The sequence below is a fragment of the Meleagris gallopavo genome, chromosome 10 (genome assembly GCF_905368555.1).
Source record: "Meleagris gallopavo chromosome 10, MGAL_WU_HG_1.1, whole genome shotgun sequence".
NCBI lineage: Eukaryota > Metazoa > Chordata > Aves > Galliformes > Phasianidae > Meleagris > Meleagris gallopavo.
Window position 1 is genome coordinate 12,898,308 of NC_139413.1, and position 24,680 is coordinate 12,922,987.

The 24,680-nt window shown below is 40.7% G+C and overlaps 1 protein-coding gene and 1 long non-coding RNA gene across 9 annotated transcripts in view; one reads left to right on the top strand and one right to left on the bottom strand.

Annotated features, from left to right (window-relative positions):
• Positions 1 to 24,680, bottom strand: part of TLCD4 (TLC domain containing 4) — a 42,070-nt gene that overhangs the window by 10,699 nt on the left and 6,691 nt on the right. Inside the window, exons 2-7 of one of the 8 annotated variants that reach the window (XM_085231886.1) lie at positions 23,399 to 23,568; positions 21,192 to 21,415; positions 10,748 to 10,913; positions 6,701 to 6,790; positions 2,484 to 2,542; positions 652 to 746 (exon numbers count right to left, since the gene is read on the bottom strand). In XM_085231886.1, coding sequence (XP_085088012.1) covers positions 652 to 746; positions 2,484 to 2,542; positions 6,701 to 6,790; positions 10,748 to 10,902 — 399 coding nt within the window. In that variant the 5' untranslated portion in view covers positions 10,903 to 10,913; positions 21,192 to 21,415; positions 23,399 to 23,568. Of the gene's footprint in view, positions 1 to 651; positions 747 to 2,483; positions 2,543 to 6,700; positions 6,791 to 10,747; positions 10,914 to 13,148; positions 13,249 to 14,184; positions 14,324 to 14,798; positions 14,938 to 15,041; positions 15,894 to 21,191; positions 21,416 to 23,398; positions 23,569 to 24,680 lie in introns of those variants that run through there. The other 7 variants (XM_085231885.1, XM_085231880.1, XM_085231887.1 and 4 more) reach the window with 7 other exon arrangements.
• LOC146543708 (uncharacterized) lies at positions 14,815 to 23,738 on the top strand. Its single transcript, XR_014885290.1, has 2 exons — positions 14,815 to 14,951; positions 15,891 to 23,738. It is a non-coding gene; the product is annotated as an uncharacterized LOC146543708 (long non-coding RNA).

Consider the following 24,680-nt stretch of genomic DNA (forward strand, 5'->3'; position numbering starts at 1 on the left):
AGAGGGTCAGCATCAACCTTCATAAAAACAAAACAAACAAAAAACATACACTTACTGAGAAATCTCAGTTATAACAAAGCTTAAAGTTAGTCTAAGCTAAACAGCGGATACAGTCACTTGATTTATCATCTACAATTGGGAACTTCATATGATTGTTCATTTTTCAGTTTAGTATACGTATATTACATATTAACATGTGCTGTATGCCAGCTGCTTAATAACCAAAAGTGAGATACATTTCATAATCCTACCTACCATAATAATAAAGTGTTCATGTCTAGGTGACATAAGTGTGTACAAAAACAAAGGTTTTCTGTTTTTTTGTTTCTTTGTTTTTGTCGCTGCAATTAAATAAAAAGAATAATCTACAGAAGAACCACATCCAGCTGCTCAGAGTGAGACATCACTGACCAACGGTCTTAAAAATACAATCACAAGCAAAACATTTGAAACCATCTTCTCCTGGTTTTCCAACTAAGTGTTCACACTTGTGATTTTGTGACCTCTTTATTGAAGATATAAATATGCCTATCATGAAGTTAACACACCAATCAGCAAATAACCTTTTTAAACATTAAGGAAATGAGATTCATAAAAGCATTGTCTCCATTCTCATCTGCTTGTTACATTACTAAAGAATACGGCACTCACCAGTACAAAATAATAAGCATACAGAGCTGCCAAGTGATGTATTACAAAAAATTTGTCACCAATTGCCTTCCAGTAGCAAATAATAAGCAACAAATCTACAAGAGAAAATAAATAATGTTAAAAAGCAAGTTAGTATACTACCATTTACTTGAGAATAGTGTTTCTCTTAGTTTTTAGAGGTATGAATGCCAGTGCACACTACCAGTAGAAACACACTTTATCCTGAAGATTTTTTTCCAGTAAAAGTTCTGACAACATATTAAGCACATGTTATTCCAACAGCTGCCATAAGTTATCTTCCATATCAACAGAACATGAGGACAATACCTTTAGCTGAAGTATTCTGGAAGGAAATGGTGGATCCAGAATCTGATATGAAGAACTCACACTTATAAATCCATGAATTTGAAACAAGTGACAAAAAAAAGAGGAGTGTGAAAGGAAAGGACATATATAGCTAATGTAGAAATGCCTACAATAAAAGCAAGAATCAACTGTGAAGAACTAGTGAGTCAAAACTTTATACTTGCAAACAGGGGACCATTAACCCTGTGCAAGAAATACTTGGAATGAGAAGCACGCTCACTTTATTTAAGCAGACCTTCCCAGTTACTGCAGAAGTAATATAGTGTTTTTGAGTTACTGCTGTAAAGAAAACTTTGACAGAAAAGTTCTTCTTGTCCTGTGATTGTCTGAAATTTCAGAAAATTTTCTGTTCTATACTGGAATAAGCAATTTCTGCCTCTTCTTTCTCCAAATAAATGAATACTTGGTACTTGAATGGAATACTAGTGATCAAGGTTCAGAATCAAAGACCTTACCATTATGCTTTTCCTATCTGCAGTGAGTGCCTTGATCTCTTTAAACAAGCTGTTCTCAGGCAGGACTCCGTATTATCTGATATAGCTGCTCCACTACATATTAATAATTAAACATTAACTACATAAGGAAGAGAATGAGTGGCCAAGTTCAGGTCTCTGTTCCAAGGCATTCATTAATTCATAATGAAAGCCTAATGCATAACTATTTAGAAATAGATACCAATGAATTTAAACATGGAAGATGAAGTTCCTCTCACAGACAAATCAGAGACTTGAACCGCGTGTGCTTTTCACCAATCCCATTAGTGAGAAATCAACTGCAAGAGACAATTTAGTATACAGCATAGTCTCTGGTGAAAGACTCCATTCAAACTAGGCAAGTTTTCCCAGAAAATTGTCCAAGCTAAAGAGTTTTTATTTTGGCAAGTCAGCAATTCCCCACACAAAATAAAAGTTCCAAATAGTTTCTTTGCAAAATTCCCATGCCAATTTTAGTTGAAAGTCAATAATTCAGAACATCAACATATTTAAATATTAATGCTGTATTAAAAAAAATAATTCTAAATTTTCAAGTTTTATATGTGACTTAATTTTCCTTTGAAGTGAGATTAGAAGGTGGGCAAGTGAGATCCAGTGGCATCATTTCCCTCAACTTGTATTGAGGGTTATGTATTGAGTTTCTGCTGCTCTGAAGTAAGCCACTTCCATACCTTCTGAAGTGGCTAAAGTACAATCTGAACTGGAATTGATGGTTGGGTACCAAACCATCACAAAGCCACGCCATGGCATTCCCTTACTGCCTGGGGAGACACCATTCCCATCTTTCACATCCTGCAATTTCACCACAACCCCACAATCCATTACAATACAGCTTTTGCTGTGGCTTTTAAAATTCTTGTACACATCACATCTCCAGAACAGTGTCTCAAGATAAAATGTAAATAGATAGGATAGTGACTCAATATAAATAAACAGGTTGAGTGTGTTATGAAGATGATGTTGCATAATTACCAGAAATGAGGTAGCCTGTGGTAATAGCAATATTCAGTTTCACAATTGAAGGGTCACCCCTGTAAACATACCAAAAAATGCACAGTTAAACCTTTAAAACAAGGTAATTTGCAGAGGACATACACGTATCAAACATCATCACGTCCACGAGATTATTTAATGTCTTACTGTTGGGACAAACATCGTGAGATTTGGCCACAGATCAAAGTTAGATAAATGGATTCCCTTCCAGGCAGATATAAAACATCTGCTAACTGTCCCTGGTCTGCCTCTGGCTACACACCAGAACTAAAACCCAACGAGTGCCCTGGGCCAGCTTCTCTGACAACAGTAAATAGAAGCAAACAGCCCAGACAGCATCACAGCACTCTGATTGACGGTCTTCATCTCCATTTTTTTCTTCTGCAAGTATTAAAACTTTGTGACAGATGACAAAAATATCTCTCTCAGCTAGTGCTTTTCATATCTGTGAGAGGACGAATGCTTGCATGAATAAACAGAATAGAAGGAGACACGAAAGGAATTATTTGCCTGTTCTTTGAAGCCAAAGAACCTTTCAGCAAAAATGTTTTTCAGAGCAGTTTCACATCTTCTGTACCTTCCCTTTTGGTGCCAAAGATTCAGCAAAGCTCTTAATAGCAAATAAAAAACCGAAGTCCCTCCAGCATGTTCAAAATCACAAGACTTGTGAACGTTGTTCAAGAACAAGCATTCACATTACAGCAAGTAAATACTGTTTGGTCTTTTTTCCATTGTCCTCTGTGCACTACTACCTTGAGGAGTTAAGCAAGCAATTCTCCTTTCCTCTGCCCAAAGATCTTTTCTTTGTTTTAATAATAATAATTTAAAAAATTATTTATTATCACATCTAATCTAGATGTGTTTTGTGTAAAAAATACACTGAGCTTCAAGTGACGTGTCAACAGATTCATAAGATGTGGGCTGCCCAAAATTTCCCATCAGCATTTCTGAAAGAACTGTAACCTTGCAACAAGTCCTGTCCAGACTTTCTGGACCAATCTGACAGCAAGCACAGCTGTCATCTGTCAGTACCTTCAAGAAAAGTCCATTACAATCCCAAATTAATCTCAGTTAACAGAAAATATAGAATTCAGTCTAAAATGTTCTGGATTTCCTGATCTATCAGCTCGGACAGGAAATGCTGTCAAGTTTATGAGCCCTGGTATGTGCAGCACAGTTTTGACGCAGGCAAGTGCCAGGAATGACAAACAGGGAGTGACTTGAACAAGCAGAAGAGGTCTCCTTTACGACTGCTTAGGAGGTTATGTGCAGCAAATGAATTACAGGAACACACACAGGGAGATAAAACACAAGGATGCCCAGTCAACTTTCTTCAAGCTTTTTTTTGCAGATATTTTTCAGATACAGTCTACTAGATAAAAATACTTTAATTTAAAAAAGGTTGATGACTGCAAAGTGGAGAGTGGTACAAAGAAACCTGCTCTCTTGCAAATACGTGAATTAAGTCGTAGCTTCACACCTTCTCCCTCTCATTATCTAATCTCTACACCTACACATTTTCTACCATGTTATTCTCATCACCTCAGAAACAATTTCTACATTACTTATGCTAGCTAGCTATTCTCTTAACATATAGAAAATATGGCAAGACGGGACTAGGACTTAGGGGAAGTCTCAGACCATCAAAAAAGGTATAAAAACATCAGGCTGATGAACCTCCGTGGCATACGCATGGTCCAGTCTTTATCATCTTTTGTTAGGATCTACTGTATCTAGTTTCAGGCACTACCTGACAGCAACACCACATCCTCTCTCCATTGCACCCGGTGCTTTAGGTGGAGTCCTGAACCCCTTCAATACCTACATGTATTGTCATCACCATGCATTTAAGCCTCGCATGAGACCAGAAGTAAGGCTGATATACGTTGAAGATGGGAACCTATGGCTTTCCATTACTGATATAAAAGATACAAATCCTGCAGAGAATAAATGGACATGATTATACAGTCAATGGCTATACAAAGATTGTGGTAATAAGCAGAAGGCAGGAGTGACAGTGGTCTAAAATTGGAGCACCAGTGTAATGCTTTCAGACTACATGAGTAAAAGCAGCATTAAGGATTTCTGGGCACACACAAACTATTGAAACTAGACTCAAATGCTTCTTCACTGCTTATAAGACACTCCTAACGAAAGGCTCATGCATCTTTCATATCTGCAGAAGATATGAGCTCCATAGCTTATGACTGCATTTCAGAAGGGCATTTGATTTCCATGATGGAACAGCCTTACAGCAGTTCCTTAGAATTTGCTTTTTCCTCTTCAGCCATATCCAGTTAAATTCAAAACTATGTGAATTCAACCATGAATCAATGGAAAAGTGACAGATTAAAATCTAAAGTACATCCAGGTCATAAAGCAGACTGAAAATTCATTAAAGCTCTGTACGGTCAGTGAGGGCTTGAGTCACCACAGAAAGGGAATCAGCACAACATATGGAAAAATGCAGAGACAAATGCTAGCTATCTCCTTTTCAAGAGTAACATGAAAGTCAGCCTTAGAAGAAGATATGCACCTGCAGTTTTCTGAGGAAACTGACCTGTGATTCTGGCTTCACTGGTAGTTTCTGACAGAAGAAGCACAACACAAAGTTTTAATTCATTATAATCGTCATTATAAGTGTATCCAAACAGAAGAACTATTTAGAAGCAGAAGTAGAAATACATAATAATTTCCTTCCCAAAAAAATTGATTTTGTCCTATGGTATTTTTTACATAATATAGGATGCTAAGGCTCCATAAATGAGGTTAAGTTTTCAAAGCAGTACATAAAAATATCTCACAGCCTTTCTTAAACTTATTAAGAATTAAAGATAATTTTTGAAAATTTAGTTTTCTAATTAATTTGATTTTTTATACACCAGGATAATTTAGTAAGCATGCAGACAATTTATCACCAGCAAGTGATACTTATTTCTATCACTCTTACTTCTTTTGTACTGTTTAGAAGGTCTACTCAGGCCAACCAAGATAGAATTTTGTATATGATAAAGCTTACCACAATCCATACAGAGATCAAGTTATAATAACCTACTGCTTTTAAACAAGGTTAACGATCTCGTAAGATACCAGAGATTGTATATAGTCACTCCAAAGACACCAGAATACAATGAAAAAAAAGTCAAAGCAACAAATTAATCATGTATCACTACAAAAGTAAGAGGCCAGCGTTGTTCATATTTGCTTTATGAAACAGTGTTACGTTTAAGAAAGCTACATAAGAAATCAGTGGCAGAGATACCATCAGAATTCATAGCTTCAAGCACCCAATCTTGTCTAGTCCATACCACACTGTCATTAGTTTACAGTACCAAAGAGCAAAGTAAGAATCATATGTTAAATTTACATGAGTTTAAACTGAATCTTACTGTAGACCTACAACAAAGTTAAAACCAGCACCCTATGGCAGAAATATGAAATGAAACTTGTAGTAGTTAATTACTCTTCAGGAGTAACATGGCCTCTTCCAGAGGGAGACTTCCAGAAGGTAATGAATGAAATGTCAAAATACCAATTAAGCAAAGCAAGAGACATATCCTGCCCCACAAAAGTAAGCATGAAACAAAACAATGTAATTCAATAGAACTAGGCATTAAAAAAAAAAAAAAAGGAAGCTTAAGATGAAATATTTGATAAATAGAGAAAACATTTGAAATCTATTGATTAAAAAATTCTATTCCCTATAAAGATAGAATCCCTTAGAACTCCTTCATACTTCTTGGTAGTAGCCTTTTGGGAGGCTACAGTATAACATCCTAACTTCTCACCTTTTACAAATGTATTTTATAGAGATAGTAGGCTCCACTTCCCTCCTTCCCCCATGACTTGGAAGACAACTTCAATTTCATTTAAAAATAATTGTACTAAGTAGTATAGTTTCAGTCTTGCCAACTGAGTTAGACTCTCAGTCCTAAGGATTAGTAATATGCAATTACAAATCAATTGACTGCATGGTATCTATCCCACTTCACAGAGACAATACACTAAGGGCATTAGCACTGACAAAATAATCTAGAATTGTGAAGTAGTATGGACAAAAGTAAATACATCAAACTGTATATTTTAAAGGGAAATAAAACATTTACTACACTAATTAATACACTGCAGGATATTTTTTCCATGCTCTATTACGTTATTTGATTGTGTAAACACAACATATAAGTAACACATCTTACCAGAGATGGTCAGCATTAACAGCTTCATCGTACAACAAAATATACAGACAAAATCCACCAACCACCAAGGCATGGAATGTGGACACTGTCCTGAAAAACAGATCACAGTCACAAGGAGATACTGCCAGTGACAACCGCCTGTATTGCACCGCAGGTAGAATACACCCAAAGCCATGCCCCATTGCATCTCTGCTTTACTGCTTACACAGTGACAGGTGGGAAAGGCAGTCATAAAGAAGTATCTTCTGATGGGGGAGTGGGGGATGAGCACTGAAGAGAAAGAGTGGTTTTAAAGAAAAGTAACTGAGATCTACAGGTGTTTTTTGTTTTTCAAATTAACCTATATGTTAATAAATACTTAAAGACAAAGGCACATCCAGTTCTCAAATACTGCATTGCTTCTTTTGATGAAAAGCCTACAGGAAAACACCTCGATTTTATACTCAGATTGGCCTGTGAGTACCTCCTTTCAGGCATCAAGATTACCCAAAAATAATTCTCCTGAGTCTGGGTTTTGCAAAGAGGGCCATTAAGTGAAAATCCTATTGGTGAAAATTTCAGAAAGAATTTCTAGGGCGCTTGAAGTAGATTCCGGCCCTCAAAAAGTAAACTTGTGTAACCAAGAGCTGCAGCTGCATACCCGAGACGTAACAGCAGCAGCTTCTTACCAGCCTGCAGCCTCACTTGCACTATTTGATACTCCTCCTGTCTTACACTAAGTCACAGTTATCAACCAGGCCCACAAGTGCACACCCTGTGCTGGAGGCAGGCAGACCCCAGGTACGGCCAGGTCCTGTCTTTTTTTTTTTTTTTTTCTCCCCTCTAGAAGGTTTGCTGAATAAAAAGGGATTTAGTCTGTTTCCAAGGGATGTATTATCTTTTATTGGTATCAGAAAATTCTATCACTTCTCATAAAAGAAGTCCCTATTTACCATTTGCTTAAGAAGTGTCATCATGCTACTTTCAACAGCTTTTTCAATCATATGCCAGAAAATGGATGGAGGTAAACACGGTCTGGCTATCCAATGCAACAGGCTGAGTGTGAACATTTATCTATTACAGCACAGGTTTTATATATATATTTTTCCTTTAAATAAAGTAAAATTCTGTTATCAGAATTTTAATGATAATTAGTGGTTTAATTAAAACATCAACTCTCACAACACAGAACTACATAAGACCAGGAACTTTGCATCCTTTTAAAAACAAAGGATGGCATGCAAGATTAGTGCTTGAGAAATACCTGGGATTTTTTAAACTTTAGGAGAGCACAGCACTGAAAGAAGTAAAATTTGTCCTAGCTTATACTTCATTAGTTTGCAGTTGCAGTTTGTCTTAGGAGTGGCCATTTATTCAAACCTTAGTTTGGATAAGCTTACAAGCTATATACAAACACAGCACTTGAAGAGGAAAAAAAAAAAAGAAGAAAAAACAAAAGGAAAAAAGAAAAAAAGCAAATTTCTTCCTTAGTTCTGGACTTTGAAGTTTCTCCACAGAAGAAGAGAAAACTAGGTCAAGCTATCAAGCTCAGTACATTTCTTTGAAATTACTGTCAAAGCCTGCATCCTTTAACTCCTCATTAAACTGCAAAGAAAAAAAATAACAGGTGCACTGGTAAACTGCATACTTATTCTTTTCCTACCAAATCTTTGTACTTTCACAACTGCATAATAGTAGTACAAATATATATTGTAGAAGAGGTGACAGGAACTTGTGCATGACAAATTAGAAAGTTACAGTACCTCTGTGCAACTTTTAATTCAATTTGAGAATGTGCATATTTAAAGATCCCAGAATCAGTTTCTTTATTGGTTCTTAACTCTTGGAAGGTCAGAATAAACAAACTGACAATACAGAAAACATGATTCAGAGCTGCAGCTCAAATGCTCGATTCACAAAACTCTCAAAACTAACAACATATTTTCAATGCTACAGTTCATTTCAGGCAGATGCCGTCTTCCAGACCCAGCTGAGCTGATAAAAATGCATGACCATCCTCTGTGCCAGTTTCCTTCAGGACTGCCAACAGAACCATTTGTCTGAGCCCTCCCTAGAGCAGCTGAATGTAAGACAGAAGAGCAAACATCTACTTTTAAAACATTTAAGCTAATCAAACTCATTTTAACAGGGGATAGTAACTTCCTCCACATGCACGGCCATATGCACAGTACACACGTGTCTGTCTGTTCTATGAACACATAAGATACTCCGTGGGGCGTTTCTTCACTTCAGTGAGACGCTGAAGTGAGGAAGCAGTGTGGTGAAGCGCTGTGCTTGGCTAGCAGAGTTAACAGCCAACCTCTCTTGCAGAATCACCAGCACCATCAGCCCTTCTTTCATCCTGCGCTCTCCTCAGATATACAACCAACAAACTGCTGATGAGCTGCCTCACATTTCATGCCTCTTAATTCCAGAACTGAACCGCAACTTATCTGTGCGGATAACATCAACATCCTGCTCTAAGAAAAATTGTGGAAAGAAGTTAAAAAGAAGGGCACAGCTTGAGGTGCTCTTTCAATTTGAGTAATTAAGCACCTTACTGCAAAGTAGCCCAGAGATTACAGGGCAGCTTATTCCCAGCACAACTTGTGATCTGTGAAACAACTTGTGTGTTGTTATGCAAAGCTCTGCAACTTACCATAATGCTACCAGGCATGAGGTATGTCCTCAGAAACCTTATTATGCAATTTAGGGGTCACTTGATGTGGCTTTGAGACAAAAGTTCAGCTCCAATATGATAAAAGTTTAGTTTCCCTGTTGGACTTTATTGTCAATTTCTATCACAGAGATAAAACTCAGTTTGGACTGATATCATGAGCTGGCAATCTAGAAAGATGTTTTGGTAGCTACACAATTATTCAAAGATCGGACTGAAATTAAGATGGTGTCTTTAAAAGCACTGCAGGCAGACATTTGCCAAATGGAGGATGAAACTATTTGAGTTACTAACGTCGCACAGACAAGGAAATAACTTTAAAAGCATCCACTTGATAATGCCTTTAAAGAGAACAGGGGAGGGAGAGCAATAATGATAATGCTTTCTGAGTGCAGTAACAGCTGTACAGCACGTACTTCTCAACACAGAATTTGAGAAAAATATTTTAGAAGTTTAATAGGCCACTTGATCATGAAGTTATACTGTACCAATTCATTCTGGTTGGAGGAACTTTTGTACTAGACATAATATTTCAAAGTAGTATTCTGAAATAAAACCTCAGTGATTATTCTGTTTGCAGTTACTACTCTATACTTCCTTTATAGCTTAAAATAGAGGACAGCACCCACCCCAGGAAAGGTTTACAGGGCTGCACAAGCTGCTGCCTATGCCCTGTCCAAGGGACAGGAGTAGCACAAGTACACACATACCAATGGCAGGACTGTAGAGACACAAAGGGAGCAAGGCAGGTTTTTAGACCAATTTTCCACAACTCCTTTCTGAACACTTACCCTACATCTCACAACATCCTCCTCCCCTTCCTCATCAAAACACAGATGTAGCTGTCCTGAAGCTGTAGCATAACTCTGCCTCACCACAATACTACAATGACAATTTAGCAAATATCTTGGAAAACCTATCTAAAGCAGGATGCAGTGTAGTAGTAGTGAGAAATGAGAGTAACTTGCTTTGCACACAAAAGCATGACCCAGAGAAATACCATCAGTAAGGTCATAGAATAAATTGAAATAGATATGATTTTCATGTATGTCTGGGTGAAAGGAATTTCGTACTCATTCTCTAACTAGAAGCATCATGAGAAGTCATCTAAAATTAATCCACATTAACTTAGTACCTCTCACCAATCACTATTTTCTTTTACTTCCTTTTTCACTTGAGCATCATGATCTAAAGAACCGCTTAATATACAGGTGTTTGTAACTCCATGTCCAAGGAGGAGATTTTTCTTCGACATGCAGACTTTGTTAAGCGCATAGAACTGTCCTGCTAATCTTTGTGCATGTTTAACCAATATCCTTATCTGTAGTTTTTTTGATACATACACACACAGGTGGTAGTTCATTAGCTACCATTTGTTTTGAACACTTTACCTTGAATTCCATTCAATCTTCCTTTTTTGGCTGAGATTGCTAAAACCAGGTGTTATCCGCGTGGATACCCAAGAGCTTAAAACATGGAACAGGAGCTGGAATATGGTAAAACTGGCAAGAGCAATACCAATAGTCAGGTTGCTGAAGGAAGCCATTGTTCTTCAGCCTGTGAAGAGAAGAAGTTGTTAATTTCAGTCCATCAACCATTCAACTTAAAGCAGCAGAGCATCTTTGATAGCTAACTTCTCAATGGAAACACTATTCACTAAAAGTATAAAAGTATCCCCAGACTTATATTTTTTAATGTAAAAGTTGTAGCTTTTTTTTTTTTTTTTTTTAATGTAGTGTTTTGCTTGTTTTTAAAGTGCTGCCAACAGCACTTCAAAAAGTGCCAGTGAAGTCACATAAGCATGGCAGAGATTTTCAGGCCAGCTGAGGCGGCTTCAGTAAGCAACAGCCTTGCTGCAGCTCTACATTTCTGCACTTTACAGAGACAGGATTTCTCGATTTGCACTTTTGTGCCTGAGGGCTTCTCCTTGCAATATCGTGCAGGCAATGCCATTCAGGCTTTCTTCTTCTTTACACAAAAGCCTAATCTTTGGACATAGCAAGGAGCTTCCCGTCATCAGAACCAATGGTTTCAGATGCTGGACCGCCTCACTACTTCATGAGGCCTAAACCAATAGCTAAACAATTCCAAACACAAATGCCAGTTGCTAAATGCTTCAGTCATTCCTCATACATCTCCAGCACATCACAGGGCAGAGTGGTATTTCCCAGACGTCACAAACATGTGTCTGGTTTGATGTGTGTGAAGTGTTTCATATTCCAAGACTTACAAAGGCCACAAACTCTTACAAAAGTCAATTTGTATTAAGTTGAACACAAATTAGAAAACACTCACAAGCCAAATGTTTTGTTTAAAACTATTTAGATGGCTATTTAGATCATTATTTAGCTAACTGCTGTCACATCTAAAAGCAAATTGAAGACTTACAGGTTAGCATAATTTGATATTACTACAACAACCTGGTGGTAAAAAACAAAAACAAACCATTAAGAAAAAAAAACTGATAGAATGATATAATACACTGTTGTCCGCATTCATTTCACGTGCATTGTGGAATGAGGGAATGTGCATTTGATTTTTGGAATTATATCTGCATTGCAGATGGAAAGAAATGAGCACCTGGGAGAACAAAGGAAAGAAAAGAATAAAAGTCCTTTATTTAAAATAGCAACTTGTAAAAAAAAAAAAATAGGTACACTCATTTAAGTATGTAGGGTAGATGGTGAGCGAATGTATGGAAATATGTTTTACATTAACACTGAGAAGTCAGCCTACATGCTCCAGATCTGCAGTGCAACCCAATACAAACTGTAGTTAAGTGAGCACAATGAGAAGGTTCAGTTCACAGAGAGCCTTTTACTCCAAATTAAAATTTGAAAGCATACACATTGCAATGTACCCTGGTTATCTGATGACCAGTTCTAGCTCAGCAGTGGATTACTCTAGAACATATTTGAGGGCACTGTACCGGAACTTTGGTTTCAAACACGAGCCTGTACATCCCGTGTTCTCTCAAGCACTTCCATGCCATTCTCCCTACATTTCTCCACTGACAAAGAGTACACAAAAAACAAATCAAGTTTTATATAAATTTTAATACTGGAAACTCTGGGGGCTAAGTCTGATTTTCTAATACTTCTCAATTTGAAAGAATAAATCAATCACTTCAACTTTATAGCCTCCGATGTAAACCTACTGAGGAGCACTGAGCGATGCCCATTCCAGACTGTGCTCCTGGGGCTGGAACTTTGTTATCACATCATTTAATTTGTAGGAAGTCCTCTCCTACATCCTTTTAACTGAAGATAACAATTCTCATGCTACCAATTGTATTCACCTGCAATGGTTACACCAATACCTCTGATTTTCAAAGGCACTGACATAAACATGGCTTTCTTTTGTCCAAGAGATTTCTCCTGCAGCGCCAGCACTCCTCAACACCTGAAGAGTTCATTAGGTAAGTGATATTTCAGTGCATGGCGGGTGTTCATCCTAGTACAGGAGATTATGGAATTAAACAGAAGACTCCCAATCATCCACTGCAAGAAATGACTTTCAAGGAGTTAACCTTTCTTCTAATCTTTCTTCTATGGACATCGTATGGGGAATTTAGGAAAAAGCAGTCGTGTGGAAAGTGCATGCTCAGACTCTGAAAGTATGATGTACATACACTACCCAGCACTTACAGCAGCAGTACAGAAATGGGACGCTGGCAAGGAAGGAAGGTACCATGGCAGCAGAGGAGAAACCAGTCACCCAGTCCCTGGTTGCTCCGACAGATACTCAGAAGAGTTTTGCAATACTGATTTCAGAAGGTGATTTCATACGTGCCTTATCAAAACACTGTTCAAGTGCCAAAGTCCGGGAATAATTCCATATTTTACTTCAGCAAATTAAAGAATGCTGTTTTTTAATTCACTTCAAGGACCACCTGCAAACACCATGTTTTATATGAGACAGAAGAACAGTTCAGCTATAGACACTTTCTCATATGTCTAAGTTGTTTTCAACTGTATCCCACTCACCATGAAAATTAACTGTTGCTTATCATCTTCTCTTTTAAATAAGAAAAAACATTCACCTTGCTGAACTAAACTTTATTACTTAAAAAAAAAAAAAAAAAAAAAACATAATACACTTCTGATTACATATAGTTTCTTTGCCCCAAGGAGAAGAGCCAAAGTTAGGAAATCAAAAGCAGCTTTCAAATACGCTGTGACCCTCTGCCCCAGTATTTTCTCATGGCATTCCAGCAAAGTCTGACCTGGACACAGAATGGCATGGATTATATATGAGCAGACACTTTATCCCCCAAACTGCACAGTCATTGATTACCATTCAGCCAGCTCATAGTGGGGAGAGTTGGTGTAACTACTTTGCAACACAGGAAAAGAGTAATGTAACAGAGTTGGATCCTCACCATTAAGTTATTGAACAGCAGTCTTCTGGCTTACCCAGATTATTGTCTTAACCATTCAGTTAGACAGTAATTACAACTTCACTCTTGCATCTTTCAAAGTATACTTTAGGTAAATAAATATTATCAAACACTGGAAGCTGACAACAGCGAGAAAGGTGTTAGTCAGACACCACCTCTAGCAGCACAGTATCAAACTGTTCTACCGACCCCAGTAATTTTGAAAGAGCTAATAACGTCACTTTTCAGTCGTACTCAGAACGAACTGAAAATACAATCCTTTCATCTGGTATTAACATCACGTGCTTTTCCTCACATTCTGTTTCAACTTGAAAGTCGGGGAAAAAAACAGAGAAGAAAACCATTAAATAGACATATATAAACTCAGAATTCATTCACCCCCCGTATGAAACAATTAGCAACTTCTGATAGCAAGAGGCCAGCACTTACTGAGAGCATAAAGGAGGAGGAGAGTTACCCAGCACTTGTGCCATCAATGGCACTCGGCATTTATGTCCTGCTCAGATTGGTGTTCCTCTGCTCACATCAGCCTTTCCCATCAGAACGGTAAGACATGCTGCTCTGCCACAGACCCAGTATAGAGGCACAAGGCCCACAGCCCTCACCTCTGCCAGGCTGGACTGCAAGACAAACAGGATCACTTTCCAAACAAGATAACGTGGTAAAACTGCAATACCAAGGCATTCCGCTCAGCACCGTGCTCTCCTGGTTTGGTTAAAACTCACAGCTCAACCCAACCTTTGTAAACCTTACTATGGTAATTTCCAAAGAACGCTGTGGTACTGCTGACTGTTGGCACACATTATAATAAACCTAATAATAAACCAGCTGCAATGCTCGAGTGCCGTTGGGTCTGAACTGCATTTTCTATTGCCCTGATTAGCTTGGGACTGCACTTGTTAGCTCAGCTCAGTAGGAAATGCAGGAAATATCCCTACCACATCGCAGCAGAAGAAGGGAGACACGAAGAAAAGCAATAACAATTATAGCTTAAGACATTCCCTGTTCTATGTAAGGACATTTACACGCCAAGCTCCACTTACGACTATGCTCCGGAGCGCCGTGGCAGCGACCCGACGCGACGCAGTTTGGTACCGAGGCGAGCTACGTGTTGCTATGTCATTTATCCGAAACATTCATCTCCTCACACACTGCGAGAAGTTCTCAGCGGGGAAGCAAGGGGGAAAACAAAGAAGGTAGGAAAGAGAGAACTTCTCGGAGCGGTCCCGAGGCGCGGCACCGGAGCCCCGCAGGAACGCGCGAGCAGCGGCCCGGGGCCGCGTTACCTCGAAGTGCACTCAGCCGGGAGCGGCGGGACCCCGCGGGGGGGGGTAAGGGCAGGGGCAGGGCCGGCCCGAGCGGAGGGCCACCCTGCTGTCGGCCGCGGGAGGAAGACGTCCGCTGCGCTCCGCGCTGCTACGGCCCCCAGCGCCGCCAGCTGCGGCCCGCGGGCTGGGGGCGGCTCAGTGCGGGACGGTCGCCGAGACAGAGAGAGGGAGGGAAGGAGGGAGGAAGCCGCCGCGCAGCCCGGCAGGGGTGGGAACGAAGGGGCTGAGCTGCGCCGCCCCTGCGCCTTTACCTCCGCTCCGCAACCTCGGTCCGCTCGTCCTCGCCGGCTAACTGAGCCGGGAGGGGAGACAGAATTGGTGTGAGCGCCCACTCTTCCCGACCGCCGCACCTGAAAGCGGGGCTAGCGGAGCTACCGGGGCCGAGCTGCAGCCGTGCCTCTCGGCGGCGGCAAGACCGGCCCTTCCCGCACGGGATGCTCGGGTTACGGCAGGCGCAGCCTTAAAGCGGCCGAGCCGCCACCTGCCGCGGGGCTCCGCCAGGGGAGGGCGGCTCCCCCGACCCCGGCCCCGCAGCCCTCGGCGGACCGCGCCCGCGGGAGGCGGCGCCGACGGGCACGGCGGACCGGGGCGCGGCGGCGGCTGCGGTAGCGGCGGGGTGCGGGCACACCGCAGCGCCACGCCGCGGTGGCGTTGCCGCACCGAGCCAAAAGCCCAACGCGAACCGGAACGGCCGCACCGCTCGCTGTCAGCCGCGGGAGACGGCCGTGCCGCTGCCTCCCTCCCTCCCTGGGGCTTCCCGACAGCACCGCGCCCGCCCCCCCGAGCGCTCTCACCGCCTCTCCGCAGGCTGCCGGCTCGATGCGCCGCTCTGGACTCTGGACCCCAAATTCTGCTAAATGCGCGGGGCTGAGAATGGCTTACGTGTCGAGGGAGGAAAAAGGGCTGCTATGCAGAGCGTTTCGCCCTTCGACAGAATTCCAGTCACCGCGCCTTTCTCTAGCCCCACCGCCGAAAATATTTCATGGGAAAAATGTTCCTCGACCACACCGTACGTATGAAGGGTGCAGTACCCGTGATCCTGGGTCGTGCAGAGTGCAGGTACTGCTGATACTTGCTGGTTTTGAAATCAAATGCTCTGATTTTGTTTAAATTATTATTCATTTTGCATCTTTGAGCCGTTACACCGTATTTAAAAAAAAAAAATCAAAGCAAAATTGCATTAACAAAATTAAATACTATGAAGATTAATGGACTTGGTTAACTTCTTCCAGGAAATGGTAAATCTTACCAAGCAGGAAACAAAATGCTCAGAATTGCTTCCTTTTGAAACCTTTATCAAATGCATCCTAAACCACTTTAACTTCCTTTTTCCAGCAAGGATGTCCAATCTTTAAGATAAAAAAAAAAAGTATAAGTTCTCTCAACAAATATAACATTAAGGAATTCAGATGTACATTGCAAAAGGATCAGCTGCCGTTGCCCAAGAAACCATCTATCCCAGCTGTGCTTGTTAATCTCTCTTGCAAGATGTCTCTCACAGCAGGAATGCAAAGGCTCAAAGACAGAAGCGAAACTGACATTGCCTTACTGGAAACCTGTAGGAGGTGGGCAGGGCACATCCCCAGCACCTGTAGTTCTTTAAAGCTTAATCCATTGCTGAACTAATAAATCAACCACCAGGTAAGAATCTGTGTAAAGACCCGGATTGCTGAAGCTTGACTTCAGCTGGACTTGTGTCCTACAGCTGACCGACTCCTGCAGCATTTTGGTAACAAAATTCCACATGACATACTCAGCTGAGTAAAGCAGGAGATCTTAATCCTGCTTCCAACCTTCTTCCAGCATCAAACAGATGGACAAAAAAAAAAAAAAAAAAAACACAGCAATAGCACATACACAAAATTTCTTAACAAAATTGGGATTAAAAAAACTCGCATATTTTACTCTGTTGTATCAACTTATTCTTCATAGAGTGGAATATTTCAACCTGCCCTCTATTATGCATGTCTAGGGTTTCTGATGAAACAGAAGAGCCAATAAAACCTAAGAACAGTATGGTGGGATCATAAACCACTTTCAAAATGGCAAACTAGAAAAGTCTGAAGAGTATTTTCTTCAGAAATTCACTTTCCAATGAGCAGGCCTCAATTTTTGCTTAGTCCTGTATCACCAAATTTAAAATTTCTTTGTGCATACCCTGTATGTGCTTCTCTGTACATATTTTGTATATACCTTGCCCTTCCTAAGCAAAATGACTACAATGACTGCATCTTCCATTCAAATGAGCAGTAGGCCTCTGGGGTGACCAAAAGTCTGTGGCACCAGCAAAGGCAGCAATGGCTGTTCTCAAGCCTGCAGGGACACGGAGAGGCAGGTCTGGCAAAGACTTTCTGCTTACAGCTCACAACCAGAGGCTCTGACCAACGAGCTCTGGTATATTTCTTAAGCCTTGTCTTAAGGTGTTCTTTCTCCCAGCTGCCTGAGGTCATGATTGCTCTAGCAGAGCACAACAATTAAAGGAGGTAATTGTTTAATATGCCAGCTTGTGACCTGGAGGCTCTTCCATCAGTGTGGTAGTACCAAGCAGCAGGGTAAAGCAGGCAGACGAACATGGTAGTGTCTTAATCTGAACAGATAACTGCCAGACCACCTATCAGAGTTTTAAACCTCAAAATAACTCATCACCTACAGAGTTAGGAAGCATTTAGAAGACAAACCAGTCACTCCCCAGACCTCTATATCAGGCCTGTGTAGTACACATCTTACCAAACAATTCCTTTGGGCCAGCACAGCGTGTGGGTGAAACTCGTCTGACCTGCCTCGCTGCTTTCATCTTGGCCCACAATGAGCACTGTTGAACACCAGGAGCAATGCTGTCTTTCAACAGCCACATGTGCTTTGTTGAGCAAAGCTGACTGGAAAGCTGACAGATGATGATGCACTGAGAATTCCTGGCTGGCAACTGCTCTCCCTGTGGGATCTCTCTCATCCTTTTGACAAAAAGGATTTGCAGATAAAAGAGAACCGGCTAAGGAGGTACAAAGGCATTGCAGCAGAAGAAAAGGCTGTAGACATGTTTAAATATGGTTACTGTGTGCTCAGGCTAACTTAGTTTGGTTATCTGTCCTCTTTTTCAGCTAGAAATGTCCTGCAGGAAGATTCTGAGCACTGCCTATACATTTAGAATTGGATGTTACTGCATATTTTCAGCAGCTTCAACTTAGATGTCCTACATCCAGCAAACCCCAAGAAGTATTCTGTGCAAACACACTATGCCAGTATTGCATGGGCAAGGAAACTCCAACAAAATCAAGATAGTAACTTTACACTCTCATAAAGTGTTGCATGAATCACAGAAATATCCTGAGTTGGAAGGATCAGAGTCCAATTCCTGACTCCAGACAGGACCCAAACCCTATGTCTGACAGTGCTGACCAAAAGCTTCCTGAACTCATGCAGGTTTGGAGATAATGCCTGCTGCCCTCTAGTGCAGACCCTGCTCCTAACCCCCACCTACCCCTCCCCTGGCTCAGCTCCATGCCATTCCCTCGGGCTCTGTCAGAGACAGCAGAACTCAGCACTGCCCATCTGCTCCTTGTGAGGAGCTGCGGCCACCACGAAGCCTCCCTCAGCCACTGTTCTGGGCTGAGCAAACTCAGGGGTCTTAGCTGCTCCACATATGCCTTGACCTCCAGATCCTTCAACATCTTTGTAGTCCTTCTCTGGATGCTCTCTCATAGCTTTCCATCCTTCTGATATTGTGGCATCGAAATCTCCACACAGTGCTCACAGAGGTGAGGTTGCACAGCACAGAGCAAAACAAGACAACCCCTCCTCTTGCTTGATGGCAGTGTTGGTCCTGATGCACACCAGGGTACAACTGTCCCGTTGGCTGCCAGCACACATTGCTGACTGATATTCAATGCGCCATCAGTCAGAAACCCCAGATCCCTTTCTATGGACCTGCCTTCCAGCCTCTCATCCCCTAGTCTGTACACATATCCAGAGTTGCCCTGTCCCAGGTGCACAATCTGGTACTTGCTCTTGTTCAACTTCATGCAGCTCCCTAATTTGCCAAGGTCTGTCTGCAAGGCCTCTCCATCCTTGAGGGATTCAACTAGATTCCTCCCAGTCTAGTGTTATCCACAAATTTACTTTGTACACCTTCTTGTCCAGCATCTAAGTCACTGATGAACTCACAGCACAACCACTCAGAGCATTTGCACCAAGCACTGCTAGGAGGCCTGCTGCTGCATCTAGTGCACCTGTTATTTGCATTGGAAATACAGTACCCAAAGGGTGGGATAAACAGTAACCACAGTAGTGACATAGCCAACTGGCTTCTATATGCCTTATGCGCATTTTTATCACTCCCTTTGCGGTTGCCCCAGTAATAGTAACTGTCAAGACATTTCCCAATAACAAATTTAACTCCTGGAGCAAAGCTTCAGCTGGGAAAGGAAGTAAGGACAACAGAGTTGCTAAGCTGAGGTGTAGCATAGAGATAAAGGAACAAGGGGCAAGAAAAAGAAATTATTTTCCATCTTCATAAAAGAGCAGATATGCTGAAAGAGCATTGGGAAGGCAGGGAAGACATGGAGGTACTACAATAACAGCATTCTGTTGGTTTCAGTTAAATCCTCTTATTTACACTACCTAAGAGAAAAAAAAAAATGGACTCCTTTCATCCATGCAACAAAACCTCTTGGTTACACTGATGATCTTAAGCTTCATGCCAACTAGCTAAAAAATTCAACAAATGAGGAACAAATCTGGCTGAAATGGAGTGGATCTGCTAAGATGGGTTGTCAAAGAAAAGTAGCAGCTCATCTTCAGCCAAGTTTTACACACCTATTCCATATCCTTCTCCTTCTGTAACTGACAAACAGAGTAGCACTCCAGGTATGGCAGAAATTTGTTGTCAGATGATGGCTTGTACCTCCTACTAAAATCTGAGAGGTGACAATGAATAGAAAACCCCATGGCGCCCTTTCTAAGTACGCCTGTTATTTCAGAACTGTGTTGTCTCAGAGCTGAGCTTGCCTCTGCAGAGTGTGAAACTTTTATCACAGCCACCATACTGAAAAGTGAGGCATATGTGAGAAAGCACAGTACTTCCACAGCAGCTGAAAATTATTTCAGTTCTGGCTTTGAACTTAGGACATGACTAACCTTTCCATCCAAATTAAGAATAGAACCTTAATGTTTAAAGCACAACCTGATCAGTTTATGAAAGAAATTATATAGCATGGTGTTATAGCAGCAATGGATTGAATTCAGTAACTTAAAAAAAGCTTAAATTTATTTTCATCTTAGGAAATCTACCTGTCAGCAGCAGGAGATATTCCCAGAGAATCAATTATACATGTAAGCAAAAACATCGTGGAGATGAAGGAATGTATGAAAGAGCAAGCACAATTCTCCTTTCACAATGTTGTGAATCAAGAGCAACTGCACTGAAGCCAACAGTTAGACTGGTATGCTTAAGAAAAGAGCCAACTCCATTGTCCGAAAATTGCTCAGGCCACCCCTGGAGTATAATCACAGTAACTGTAGGCAGCTAATGTTACAGCATTTAATATAGACAACCCATGGCTGAAAAGACACTGAAAAGAAAGGATCTAAATTTGGTCTTAGCTAAAATAGCTGGAAAATGGCAGGGAAATGGTGATTGCAAATCAGAAAAAAGGTGCCATTTAAAAAATAACAACACAACTCCTTCTCCTACCACACCTTCCCCACAGCCCAAAAACAAAAAATGCATAGAGAAAACACACTGTTTCTGTATGCTTCCCCACATATGCTCTGCATGTTCCCAGTTACTTTTTTTCAGGCAAGTATGCAGCTCAGTACAATATCTTCTCTTTCCACACAGCACACATGTTTTGTACATCGATGCATGCTGTGTTACACACATTCAGATTAAGTACCATGGAATGTAAATCTTACCTTTCCAGCACAGGTCACTATATCATTTCTTGTCACATATTTGAGTAACAGTGTATTAAACAATATCTTAGTTTTCTCCTGCACTAGTTTATTTCCTCTAAACACACGCTCCCTTTTCCATCTCAGATCAGTTAATTCAGCTCTCCTAGCTCCAGTCACCTCCCCATTTGAAACAGCATTTCTGACAGCAGTACTTACTCTCTCAGTGCTCAAACAAAGGCTTGTTCTGGAAAGCTGTCTGGTCGCTAACCTCTTCCTATATCTCAGCCACCCTTCTTCAGTTTTTCTTCCAGTTTTTCTGTCTTCTCCATTTATCTCTCAACACACGCTGTCTCCTTCATTTAGTTACACCTCACCTGCAGCATTACCCTCTCTACTGGTGATACTGTCCCAAGTATAACCATCCAGAAGCTACTGAGGACCTGTAAAACAGCGTAGGGTGAGTTTATCATCCTGCGGTACAAACTGCTACGCTGACACATCATGTCAGCACTATGAAAAAACATCAAACTGCATTACACCAGTTTGTGTTTTTTTTTCTTTTTGCCTTTCCTGCTTTATCCTCTATTTCCTCTCCCCTTTTCCTTTTCTGTCACAGTATTTTCTTCTATCACTATTGGCCTCACACTTCTCCATGCATTTTCTTTCCCCTGATGTCCCCGAAAGACACATCTGAGCAATGAAGTAATAAAGGCAGCACTGCAGCTTTGTCACTTATGCCCTTTGCCCTTTAATAAACAATGCTGCACCTGGATGCATCCTTAGGATCAGCAAACTAAGGGTTTTTCAATTCCCAAAGGCTTAACCTAGAGAGCTCTGAAATTAATGCTGCTACTTGGTTCCCTAATCCACGAGATTCCCTAATCCTGAAAGCAGCAGGAGGGAGCCTGAAATCATTCAAGACTATTTTCTTTGCATGCATATATTTCCTTCTGCATTGTGATAGCTGACGCTCTTAGCAACAAGAGCACTGTGGAATGGGGTAGCGACTGGAATTTGGTGATGTCAGAACAGCAGAAAATGGGAGATGTATTTTGTAATGGCATGCAATTGAAAAGCATGAAATTGGAGCCAAGCAGCACTACAACCAAGCAAATTATTTCCCAGCCATTCAACATGCAAAGGGTCAGAAAGCAATGCCTCTTTAATAGGCAGGCTGTTAATTAAAATTAGCATAATTTAAGTAGAGAATAAAACCACGTGTTCACCCTAGGTATTCCATTGTACATGACAGCATCAGATGTTCAGAAGCAGCACATCAGGTAATGAGGGAGAATGCACACTTGGGAGAGTATCACTCATCTGCATGCTAAAGGCAGCTTCTAAGCCTCTCGTAGATCAGTCTCAGCTTTGGCACATGCCATAGCAGCTCCCTGCATCCAACGAGGCCTTTTTCAGAACGTACCATGGTGCAAAAAGATAGGTTTATAACATATCTGACATTAAAATGTCTTTAATCTGAAAGTGTTATATAGTTTCTTCAGACAATACAGCTCCTCCCAAGTATTTTGGTCAATTTTTAAGATTCTACAAAAGCAAATCTATTCTTTTCCCTGAGTTTTCCACCCTTTGCTGGTCTGTGAGTCTTGAGGAAATGAAGGAAAACTACTCAGCAGCACAAAGAAATAACAAAACCTCCTGCACGCACGTTACTTATGTCTAAATGCTATTGAAATCCATTTTAAATATCCTGAATTTAAAAAAAAAAAAAAAATTTCTACATGGTTTGCTGTACAATTAATAAATATACCGGTGTTATGGTATAGCAGTGTACAATCAATGAATATACAGATGGTATAGTATATCCAGGAGCTTGGCTGATGTAATTATTATATTGGAATAAGAAAAGAAAAAACGCTCACCCTATCCTGGGCTCGTGAAATAGACTCCGATGGAGCAGATCTCCAGAAGAGATCCTTCCCCCCTGGCAGTCAGCTCTTAAATGGGTCTAGGAGAGGTGCAGCCAGGCTCCACCCCTTCCTGCAGCACAGGTGAATTGCCTTCACCTGTGCTCCCATGGCTGACTCATTGCTCGCCTCAGGTGATCAATCAGAGGTTCAGGCCCTGATTCAGCAGCCCCATACAGTTTGCTAATACAATATTGAAAAATATTTACAGTTACTGTAAACTTTTCAGAAAACAACATGATCTTTAAATTGATCTCTTACATATTAAGCCTTTTAAATTTCTTTTTGGGGAGTAAATGTTAATGGTGATAATACATTGCTTCTAAAGCAAGTATACTTTATGACCTAAATGTATCTGTTTCAAAGCTCCAGAATGTACTACTCTTTATTTTTTGCTGATAATATTTTTTTGCAAAAATCCTGCTGTGGAATTGTTAATGCTGTAATTTATTTAAAACAAATTTTTATTGGCACTCTTACCAATTATGAGCTTCTTACCTAGAGTTTAATTCTTAGTTTCCATTGCTACCAGCAGGTTTAGAGATTTTCCTTCTGTCTACAGCCTTGATCTGGACATTATTTCAAACAAGTCCCTGTGCAGCTCTGGTCACGTGAAGGAGCTCGTGCTCTGTCCTTTAACTTGCAAATCTCTTATCTAAACAGCAGCCCTGGTAAGAAAGATATAAAAAGAGAAGAAACACTGAATTTACATCATTTCATGCTGAAACACAGAACTAAAGCTTTCCTTTCAGACCCAGCGGGGAAAGTTTTTAGGCCTCCATTTCCACTGACACTATTCAAACACCATAAACTTTTTTTTTTTTTTTTTTTTTTTTTTTACAGACAAGCAGCACTCACTCTGGTCAACTTACTCAGATATCTACAAATATTAGGAAAGAAACTGAATATACAAAGACAATAAATAATGAGTTAAGAAAACAAGAAAAATAATCTCATTGTCTATGTAATATGTATAAGTAAAGCTAAGGTGGAAGTGTCAACATAAAAACATATCACGTATACATTGTAAATGAGTTCAGAAAGTCTCTGTGAATTGCAACAAATACACCATGTAATTGTATACAGTGCCATTTTTCTGGAAATTTAATATTCACCAATTACAACACCACTCTTTCTGTCCAGCGTTGTACATTTATTCTTGTTTTACTGCTCACTTTGCTACAATAATACTACTGGATTTCATAAAGATGCTACATTTCAGCACTTGTTCACTTGATTTGTGGAGTTACAAGAGTTACACATCTGGAGATCCTCTGGCAATGTCTTCTTTCTTCTTTCCATGTAAAAACTATGTGGAAACTATGCCCAGCAGAAACAAGAACACCCCACTGACAGCAAGAGCCTTCACATCCAAGCTATCTTGGGCAGCAGGCCACACGTACGAGGACCTGGCTGCTCCATCCCAAGGCCCACACGTGCATTGTGCCACACACAGGTCAGGGACGCTGTGCACTCCACGTGCACACAGCGAGCATTCGACTCACTGCATGCACCAGTGCATGTGCACCACGTTCAGAACTCAGAACAGCTAATCATCACAAATGTAGGCAATCTGGGCACTAAACAAACACTTATTTGTCAAATTATCCTAAAGAAAATACAAGAAGCCAGGCAATACACTGCTCTTCACATAATATTAATCTTTGTTTAAAAAAAAAAATAATAATAATTGCATCTCCTTAAAGCAGGGACATCTTACATTTGTACAGCAACCGTCCCAGTAATTCCTGCATACTGCAACAATAAAATAATCTGGAAG